At 30.3% G+C, this 11,213-nt stretch overlaps 1 protein-coding gene across 1 annotated transcript; it reads right to left on the reverse strand.

Moving 5' to 3' along the window:
* Positions 1-8,588: 8,588 nt before the first annotated feature.
* On the reverse strand, positions 8,589-10,675 carry LOC122601354 (receptor-like serine/threonine-protein kinase At1g78530). The gene is made up of 5 exons (XM_043774119.1): positions 10,516-10,675; positions 9,899-10,062; positions 9,454-9,524; positions 8,853-9,051; positions 8,589-8,687 (listed from the first exon to the last, which is right to left on the reverse strand). Exons 1-5 carry the CDS (start codon positions 10,673-10,675, stop codon positions 8,589-8,591), a joined length of 693 nt encoding a protein of 230 aa, XP_043630054.1.
* Between the last annotated feature and the right edge of the window lie 538 nt (positions 10,676-11,213).

Consider the following 11,213-nt stretch of genomic DNA (forward strand, 5'->3'; position numbering starts at 1 on the left):
TAATTTTTGCGTACAGTTATCTAAACTTTCAAAGTAATGTCTTGTTACAAATTTGTTATATCATTACAGTAATTCCAATAAACCAACCATTATAAAACACATATATTGATGGTTTTATAAATATATGGCCAAAATAATTTGATATAATAAAAAATGTAAAATAAAATGAAATGAAATATATATGCTTGCTGTTCGGTTCGGTTTTTCCGGTCGGTTTTTGCATACAAAACCGAAAACCGAAACCGAACCGATCCGTTCGGTTTTTAGAAAACCAAAACCAAACCCATTGGTTTCATTTGGTTTCGGTTTTCTCGGTATAATTTTTTTAATTTTTTTCGGTTTTCCGGTTCGGTTTTTTTCACCCACACTTAAAGGATGTTCAGTGGCGGCTTAAGGTTTTTAGAGGCCTCAAACGAGATTAATTTTGGGGACCTAGTTCATTACCATATAAACTAAAGTAAAAAAAAAAAAAGTAGTCCGTCTTTTGTTATTGAACTACAAGTAATAAAAAAATATGCAGATGTTGATGCAAAAATCAAAAAGGCGTTACTGCAATGCAAATTATATAATGATACTTAATCCAAAATTCAAACACTAAGTCTAATATACAAGATTTTGAGGCCTTGAAAATTTGGGGGCCTAAAGCGATCGCCTAATCCTATAGTACTGTTGAGCCACCTCTGGGATGTTAGGTAGGCATTGGCTTCATTTTGCACATTTCTAATGATTGTTGGGGACACATAGTTATGGAAGTTAATTTGATTGTGACCGATCAGTTAGTATTTAATATATCATAATTTCTTGTTAAATCACGTTTTCAAAGTCTTCATATGAACAACACCTCGCTTCTTATTATAAGGTATAGCAACCTTTAATTTCTTGTTGCGTTTATGGTTCAGTACGTTATATCCCGTATAACCAACTGCACCACATATTTTAGCATTCGATCAATTCAAATAAAAAAATTGATTTTAAAATATTCATCTTATAAGGACAACAGCTCTTGTGTGGGCTCGAGAGCTTATGGGCTATTGGGCCACGATGATGACCTATTCTATAACCTCTTCTAACTTCTAGAAATGCTTGGAGCAATTTCAATTGTCCATCGATCATTTCAGGAATATATGTTGCTCTTAATCTGTATATATATGAAAATATATTGTGATATACAAAAACAAATCTTTTATTATACTAAAGCACAATTGCTCTAATAACTTATCGACCAATCATATCTCTCGATTTCTTAATGTTGACTATTGTTTTCAATTTTGACTTTAATTTACACCTTTTGGTTTTTCATCATAAATTTACACTTTTTACCCGATAACTTTAATATAATAATTAAATAAAAATAGCTAATATATATCAAATAGAATAATATATAATCTTTATCTAATAAAATAATAAGTAATATATATCCAATAATATGTTATATCATATATATATATATATATTTAATTAATTAAAAATAAATTAAACTTAATGTAAATATATTAAAATTTTAATAGTAAAAACAATTGAACTAATGACTTATTGACCAATCATATCGCTTGATTTCATCAAATTGACTCTCGTTGATATCATCGTTTAGTTGTTTACATCATTTTATAAAATTAATATAAAACAATTAACTAAAATAATTATTTTTACAATGTTATTAAAATTGGTTTCTATCTACAAAGTCCAGTTTCACACACGAATAATTGTACATTGCAGTATCTCGAGTTAAGTCGAGAAGGGGCTTTAAGCTGTTAATATGTGACAAAGATGAGAAGACAAGAAACACTATAACAAATTTCGTTCATGATAGAAGTCTTTCAAATGATGAAGGAGGGTATATGTTTCTAATTTTCTTTTATTACATTAGTTTTCTTTCTTTTATCTTAACATTATTGACATTTGAATTGAATACTTAGTATCTACTTATATCTTCAACTCTGAACTTATAAGCTTTTATGAGTTACATGTAATAATATTTAATATTAATAATGTCGGAAGTCTCGTGTCCAGTGTTGGACACGGGTCTAAAATCTAGCTGGATTACTATTGTATATAGGTTCGCGATTGTTTTCATAAATCAAAGGCATTTCTTTAGATGCATACTGTATACACAAAATTTGAAAACGAACGAAATGAATAATAGGTCCATAAGGAATATATATTTAAATAAATGACAAAAACAATGGATCACATTAACAAAGTTATTACGTCGACGCCTATGATCGAGCCTACGACTATCGATCGGTGTATCACATCAGCTATTAAAATCGAAAATAATAACTAGACTCTAAATGGTATGACTAAAATATCACATAAAATTTTAATACTAACACATGACAAACTAGTTTTAATGAACTTCCATCATTAATTTGTCGTTCTAAAGTTGTTTTTAGGCCTTTTAATTTGAAACCTATTAATCATTACACTTGAGAATAGTCACATTTTGTGCAATAACCGTGTACGTGTGCATCCTTTTTCAACTCTTGAAATTAACAAAAGTAATTATGTAAGTTCAGACCAATATATAGCATAATCAATGTAAAAAATAAAGGAAAATATTAACAATAACTAATTACATGTTTGAAAATTTATACATTATATATTAAAAATCATTTTCTAAATTTTCTAATAAGAAAGTATAAATTTTAATGTATTAAATTATTTAAATTTTATAATAAGAAAGTACAAATTTTAATGTATTAAATTATCTAGGGTGGTCGTTAATAAAACCCAAAAATAAAATCTAACTACTAAGAAGAATTAATAGTTTAATATTACACTATCAATTTCATCAGCGTGTATACTTTTAAATTTTTTTAAAATTTTTAACAGCACCTCAACGGCTCAATCACCCTGTGTACGTGGTGATGGCTTCAACATACATACTACTCGATTCATAGACGATACATGTAACCTCAACCATTATTGAAATATTTAGGTAGTATTTTATAATGAGTTTTACAAATTAAATGAAAGTCGTACGTGTCTCAAAATCTTAGTATATAAATGAGGATTAGTCGATAGCCACAAAAAAAGGTAGAGGAAGAAAACAAAAGCAAATTATAGGAAAAGAACAAAGGAATACTTGGATGCCACCTTTATTTTATCGTCTTTCAATCTTTCTGGTATCGTCCCGTATCTGTATTTTGCTATCAGGGGTGCTTCGAATAATTAATTCAAGTATATGTTGATTGCTTATTTTATTGTAACTACACAAATCAACTCTGACAATGTTTTAAATTTATTTATCAACTTTTAATAAGATGTTATCTAAGGTGAATTGAAGAAATTATATTTAAGTTTTTCTTTATATAAAACATCTATCTATCTATATATATATATATATATATATATATATATTAAAACAGTTGAAATCCTGGCCTTCTAAAGCCTTCTTCCAACTTAAAACTAACTTTAAACATCGCCACATAGTATTTTGTCATACGTGGCATCTCCATATTGTTTTTACTATATTTACCTTAAACTAAATAAAATAGTAATTAAATTCTAAATAAAAACTATATGCATACAATTTTTAAAAAATAAATTACGTATGTAATTAAAAACTATATGAAAAAATTAGATCCAATAGAAATAAATATGGTAAAGATATTTGACAAATTGTATAGTAAAAAAAAAGTACATCAATACGAATGTTTGGTGACAACCTTAATAATCAATTCTATAAAATCTCATTTTAAAAAATATTACTTAAATAGAAATTCATAATTATTATTCCTTTCATCTTATTTAAATATACAAGTTTGACTTGCAAAGTAATTTTTAGTTGTATTATATAATACTTGATGTAATATATATAAATACATTGAGTTTTAAATGTATTTTCATTAATATAAATTCCACCAATGATTATATAATACACAAAAAAAATATATATATTCATGGTCAAAGTTTTAGACAGAAAACTCAAAAATCAAACTTGAACATTTAATATGGAGCAGAATAAGTAATAATAATAATTTATATAGGATGTATTATTTATGATTTTATAGGATTATCAAATTAATAAGTTAATTAATTTGTCCATATATAATGTAAAATTCATGAATATCCTTGATAATATTTGCTTAAAACATTTGATTGTGTATATAATTTTGGCATAACCCATTCAAACTCACAAGTTATGGTCATTTATCCACCACCTTAAATCAAACAACTAATATATTATAAGCAATCTACCTAAAAATCGAAAGAAAAACTTTCGTGGTTTTACAAACTGTGAAATGTTAATTTAGTGGTAGTTGAAGCAGACAACCATTGTGTTGTATATATCCACGAACATCATCCTCCCCCAACTCAACCTTAGAAACTCCATTTGGGCGTCACCTATCAGTATTGGTATGTTATACGGTTATATACCATCTTTGTATGGTGTCTAATTTAATACTCATGAATATTTTTACAAACTAAGTTTGTGATAATACATCAATTTTAAATTACCGCATATCGTGCGAGTCAAAAACCTCGTTTATATATATTTCTCTATAATAAATACTTCCCATCGATTTCTTTGAAATAAATACTACCAATCGATTTCTTTTAAAAGACGCAAAGTGTTGTAAAATAAATAGTATATCTTAATGTATACTAAAATTTTTTTTTTTGACCTAACTTAAATTGACCAATCATAACTTTCAATTTTTCTAATTTAATTAAATTACACATGTCATAATATAATTTATACTTTTTGTTTTACATCATCAATTTACACTTTAAGTCCTTTTTCTTAAACTTTATGGAAAAAAAATACCACAACAAAAACTACAAGCAATTTCTATGATTGTATTGATAGAAACATTGTTACAACAACAAGCCTTGACATGATATTGATACACGAACAAGTTAAACGTTTTCGTCAATAGTCCAGTACATTCTGCTACTTTGATTTTCATTACATTGTATACTACATTATATATATTTGAAGGTTTTTATTTCTTTTATAATTTTAGTTCCATTCTTGAATTGGTTTATTATTTCACATCTTTTCTTGGATTACATATATGTGACTTTATCATTAATATATCATAAACAATCCGTGTATTGACATGGGTCTAAATCTAGTACTAATATCTTATATAGACGTATATATATATATATTAACAAACTGTACTAACAAAATGGTGGAGGATGTGTGTTTAGCACAAAAGTTTTAAGTAGTTCTAAAAAAAAAAAATAGAAAAAAAAAGTTTTAAGATGGAGTTGTAGTTAGAGGCTTGGAGGAGGAGCTTCTATATGAGACTAGGAGTTGGTGATTCTAAGATTTTTAATAGGCCAAAGTACTTTTTTCGTTCCTGTGGTTTTTCGAATAAGCACGTTACATCATCGCCGTTAATTTTTGGCTAAAATCGTCCATGTGGTTTGCATTTCGTCCCTGCTGTTATAACTTTGCCGTTAAACACCTCACATGCAAGTCACGTGAGGGGCATTTTCGTCTTTTCATAGAGTTAAGTGCAAAAAACGTCTCTGTGGTTTATCGTTTTTGCATTTTTCGTCCTCACCGTTAACAATTCCATGAAAAAATTTCAAAAAAAAAAAAAAACACATAAATTACCATACCAATTTAATCCAAACAAAACAAAAATCTATATACCTACATTTGAGGATATGCTCAATCACTTTCAAATGCAACCACGTACATACAATATTTTAAATATCGGTAGTATACCCGTAATACCGGTATCGGAAAATACCCCGCTACAACTATTTCTGATATTTTCGGTATTGCCGTTCCGGTACTTCTGGTATTCACATTTTCTATTTTTTGAATTTTTTCAAAATTATTTTTACAATACTTTAATGTTATTTTTTGTAATTTGTTATAAAGTACCTATTTGTTTTTTTTTTTGAGTGAATTCTAATTATATTTTGACTATTTTCGTTATATTGTAGTAACTTTTATAACCTTTTAAAAAAAAAAAATTAAATTAGTTGTATGGCCGGTATTAAAAAAAATTAAAAGTTAACGGCGAGGATAAAAAATGCTTATTCAAAAAACCACAGAGACGAAAAAAGTACCTTGGCCTTTTTAATATTAAACGGATATCCAAACAAAACTACTATTTTAAATGGAGTTTATTTTTAAACGTTTAGGGCTTTCAAGCTCTCAAAAGCTCCTTGCCAAACACATCCGAAATTAATCTCTTCATATATGAATAAAAGATCTTATAAAATAATGAACATTTATTTTTTATAATTTTGATAAAGAATTTCTTAATTATAAAGTTTTAAGGGCTAACATAACTATTTCGATAATTGACTATATTGATATATATACTACTTAATAAAACAAACGACAAATTTTTACCTAAAATCTTTTAAGCCTTTAAAAAACCCATTTTTCCCCTATTTTTCAATAGTTTTCTTTTATAACTACTCTATTTTATCAGAAATACCCTTAATAAAATAATTTACTAAAGTGATCTCTCAACTCTTGAAAAAACTGCACTACCGTTTTTATATCAATTACATTTATATCGATAACCATACCGCCACTATCACCACCACCCATCGCCACAAATACCACACCTCTACCACCGCCACTACTACCACCATTACCGTCGCATCGCTCAACCTTTCGTCTCGTTTCTTGTAAAACCTAGAATAATTTAATTTATTTCATTTGAACGATTAGTATTCTCGACAACTTGTTTTGTATCCTCTTGGCATTTTAAATCTCGAACTAACGATCCATAAGGACTTTCAACATCAAAAGAACTCTATTCATATTCGTTTGACCGTAAAGAAGTACCTCGTATTGCATCTCCAAACTTACATTATATCAATATATGGTATTTTTAAAGATCGTCATTCCACCAATCGAGCATAATACCTTACACTTTCAATTTTGCAAGAAGACCAATTCATCTACAAATTTCTTATGCATTCAAGTGTATGGACTTGAGGTCTCAAATTCTTACGTCATTTCATTTTGGCCAGTCATTTGTATCTTAACGCTTTCTATGCAAGCATACTTACATTAATTATCCTCATCATATTTATAAAATTTAGCGTTATGTAATACAAATCATTAACCGCTTGATGTCAATTTCATTTCTTTTGGCTCCATGACTCTCTTTACATGTCATAAGTCATTGAGATCTCATAATTTTCATGTAGCGTGAGCTTTTTTGCTTGATCTAACGTACATTCCCGAATATAATATCAATTTGCTAGTTAAGCGAAAACAGCGTAGCCTAGTCTAGCCCAGCCCAGCCCAACCCAGACACTGCATCAAGCATGTAATTCGTTCCAGTACAATGTGACTTTACCCAACCAGGGTCCGCGCAGGTTCTCAATCAGATAATTTGAGCCCAGGACAGGACCATGGTTTTCACATGGAACGACCCCATGAAGTTGGGCTATTGCTATGAAACAAAAGACAGTAGTGTATTTGACATAAAACGTCCTCATTGTTACTACTAAGTACTAACTTTTGATTGCATGTTTGAATACCGTTTATATTTCTCTACACATGATAGAGAAAGCAACTTGACTATTTATTCCCTTTTCCTCTTTACAAAAGCTCAAAACAAAAAATTTTGAACCATTTTCAACCGTATCACCATAACTTGAACTATATATCCATTATTTATAGCTTGATGTTTCTAGAATTGATACTTAACGATCCAAAGCAGCATTGACCATTGCAGTTTGTGTTCGGCTTACTGATCTCCCCGTACAACGGCCAACACCTACAAAAGACGGATTTCTATATTTAGAACATGCACCTCGATTATGCAACACTAGGGTGAAAGTTCTGACCCGTAATAACGGGTCAGATAAAAAATATTAGCTTAAAGAAGTTAAGTCAAATGGGTCAATTGTTGACAAAGTGTACTTCTAATTACATCATAAAACCTCCTAAAATTTATAAAGAAAAATGCTAGTATTATTGAAATGATATAGTTTGTGTAATAATATTTGACACTATAGTTATATAGTAAAAATTTTGGATAAAAATTGTCTGGGTCAACCCAACTAAAACAAATTGTGAATTGTACAGAACATATGCCTTTTGACTTGCTACCCATCCATTTTGACACTAAACTGAGTGAAGTAATGGAACGACATTCAACTTGAATGATCACACAAATCATGCAGTGATCATACCTTACTGATTGTAAGATTGTAGCTCGAGTCGTTTTTTAGACACGATAATGCTGCTCGTGCCATGTGAGCCACTTGTGGATCATTTGCCTCTGGTAACCTTTGATCCAATAAGGAACTTAGCAAATTCTTCTCCAGAAGTGGCAAAGCCTGCGTTCAAACATATATGGTTGACTCTACAATTGTTAGAATTGTAAGAGGGATTGGGTTTGTTTTAGTTCAGGCCCGACATCCAAATGTGCCTAATTTGGTTCCTTTGAACCAAAATGAGTCAAAATATTGAAGTTCAGCTCAATCTTGTTTTGATGTTGGACCATTTTAGTGATGAATCGCTTTTAAATTATTTGTTCGTCTCTAAACTGGGTTATGTGAGTAAGTAATATCAGAGTCAAGACTCGAGTAACTATATCAGGGTTTATTGTACATGGTCCAACGCAATTGGACAGATGAACTAGAGCGCATTAGGTTTGTGAAGCCATGAACTCTAAACCAATATCAAGCTTCTTGACCGAATGGAATTGTACTATACCAGTTTTCGCAAATTGAAGACCTGGCAGTTGCTATACAAAAAAGTTTTTAGAACAATTAGGATGCTTTATTCATTAAAATAGACTTCGTACAAGTTTCAATCAGTTCGATACCTTTGACCCATTCGAGCCGTTTTCTTTGAAGCAAACTTTTGTTTTATTTTAATGTTTTTTAACCCTTTTGAGACAAAACCTGACCTCCATCGACGATTCATCAGTTAATGGGTCAAAACTGCCATATGTAGTTATGGAGATCATGAACCTTACCCAGTCAACGAGGCATTGACCCTCTTTCTCAAAGAATCGCCTACTTTGTCCCGTTAAGAGCTCTAACAAGAGTACCCCATAATCATTCACATCAGCCCTAACTTCCGCGTTCATATCGATATTTTTGCCTCTTCACTCATCAAAAACGCAGATCACTTAGGTTTTGTTTAGATGTATAAACATTTTTCTAATATTTCAATTTCAATTTCAAAAAAATAGAAAGAGTTTCATACCTTGCCTCTACAAAACCTTAGAAAGTTCTGAAAAGGCATTTACTGTTAAGTTTGGAAAACACAAGGAGTTTCCAAATTGAAAAACACTTGAAAACTAAAAACGAGTTTTCATATTTTAGTTATAAATCAGAAAACTGAGTTTTCTATTTTCAACAAAAAATTTAACAAATCATTTGAAATGTTTTAATTTGAAATCTTTCTAGAAAACGCACATGTTTTCTACAACACCTTTAGTCTTATTAGAAAACTATAGTTAAAATGAGATTTTGCTGGATATTTGGTTTGGAAATCAATCTTACTTTTCTGACAAGCGTTCGTTCAAAGGATCATCTTCAAGCTTCACCTGCTTTGTTGTCTCGTAAATCCTAAGCTTTAAAATCATTAAAGACAGAAAATTCAGGAATGAACAGCATTGTGTGAAAAACAATCTAGATGTGGCATTTGATCCATGTAACTTATGAATGGGTTTATGCTTTAAACTCTAACTGATCAAACCGCTAAAAATGCAGAAGTTAATTAATACGTTAATGAGTCAAGCGCGGTTAATATTCACCAAATATGAATTACTAATGCATGTAACCTTGTAAATTACGAGTAATTATTTTAGTACCAAAATACCCTCCGTCCCACTAAACTTGTCCACTTTTAAGTAAAAGTTTTGGCATTTTGACCCATTACCCAAACTGCCGCCTTGCTGCCACCTACAATAGAAACACAAAAGAGCCAATAATAAGTTCATGTTACCATGGCAGAAGAACCATTAGAAAGCACAACATTATATGAAGCCATGGATAGATTTACAATTGAGCCAGTTACAAACTCCTCATGAAGGTATCGGATTCCTTCACCGACATCTATTGCAATACCCCACCGTGTGTTCCACGAAAGATCTGTTGCTGCCTTATCACCTACAAATTTTACTATCCTATATCAGTAATTGGTGCCTTATCACCTACAAAATTTACTATCCTAATTCAGTAATGGGGGCCACAGTTCTTTTAAATTATGTGGTGGCAATTTTGACCCACTTATCCGCGAGTTAGTTGATTGGTATAATGCTTTAACTATAAACAGGGCCAAATAAAAAAAAATGAGTCTAAACGTAAACAGGTCAAATGGGGTCATGGTCGCTCGAAGGGTATTTGTAAAGCAAATAACCTCCTAAAAGTTCTTATTTGGATTACAATATATCATAATGTTTATTATCATAATGACTAATTATTTATAAACTAAAGGTTCTTAACAGAATTGTTTGGGGCCGAGCAAACTCATTTCAACTTGAACAAAAATTATTTGTTTTGACCCATCACCAAACCTGCCCATTATGCAGCTTCTAATCATGATGTAAAAAAGTGACTTACACAACAAGCACGCTTCCAGTGAACCATTAGGACAATCATAGAGAAATAAGATTGAATCACCAATGCAACTATAACCAATTAGATTTAAGATGTTCCTATGGCGAACACGAGAAGCAATTTTAAGTAACCATACAGTTTGATCATCTGCAGGGAGACGCATGACAACAACAGGAAAGTCTCCAAAAACGCCTCTATAGAATATTTTATGTTGATCTTTGAAACAAATATTGTTAAATCCATTTGTGATTTCTTCAATTTCACCCAAAGAGAACGCTCTTGGGAATCCTGTTCTCCTTGATAACAGATGTGAGAAAGGCGTTAATGGAATTTCATCTGGTGATTGTGGTTCTTCTACAAAGTCATCAGTAGTAAATGGTTGATCATCGATTTTTCTACAAACAGTCTGCCATTTTTCACTATCTGGACCTGTGATCTTTGATGGGATTAACGTTGCTATGCCTTTCGTCTTCAATAATGCTAAATGGCAATTTACATGCTTCTGTATATATTCTTTATCTTTCTTGAAGTATCTACAATTCAAAAAAAAAAACTCACTGATACAAATTAATATAAAGTTCCAAAAAAAAAAATCCAAAAATTTGAGAAACTGAAACATGAAGTACCCATCTAATACAATCCATTGAGGATCGAGCTGTTTTGCTTCATCAACGACTACTTTCTTGGATTCTAGCCCTGCA

Source organism: Erigeron canadensis, chromosome 5 (genome assembly GCF_010389155.1).
Source record: "Erigeron canadensis isolate Cc75 chromosome 5, C_canadensis_v1, whole genome shotgun sequence".
Taxonomy (NCBI): Eukaryota; Viridiplantae; Streptophyta; class Magnoliopsida; order Asterales; family Asteraceae; genus Erigeron; species Erigeron canadensis.

Excerpts from the sequence above, each read along its gene's own strand:
- LOC122601354 (XM_043774119.1), bottom strand. The coding sequence starts at position 10,675 with ATGCGTCTCCCTGCAGATGATCAAACTGTATGGTTACTTAAAATTGCT. Across the intron at positions 9,052-9,453 it reads AACGAACGCTTGTCAGAAAA|AGGCAAAAATATCGATATGA; the intron begins GTAAGATTGATT and ends TGATGAGTGAAG. Across the intron at positions 8,688-8,852 it reads CTGATGAATCGTCGATGGAG|CAACTGCCAGGTCTTCAATT; the intron begins GTCAGGTTTTGT and ends TTTTTTGTATAG.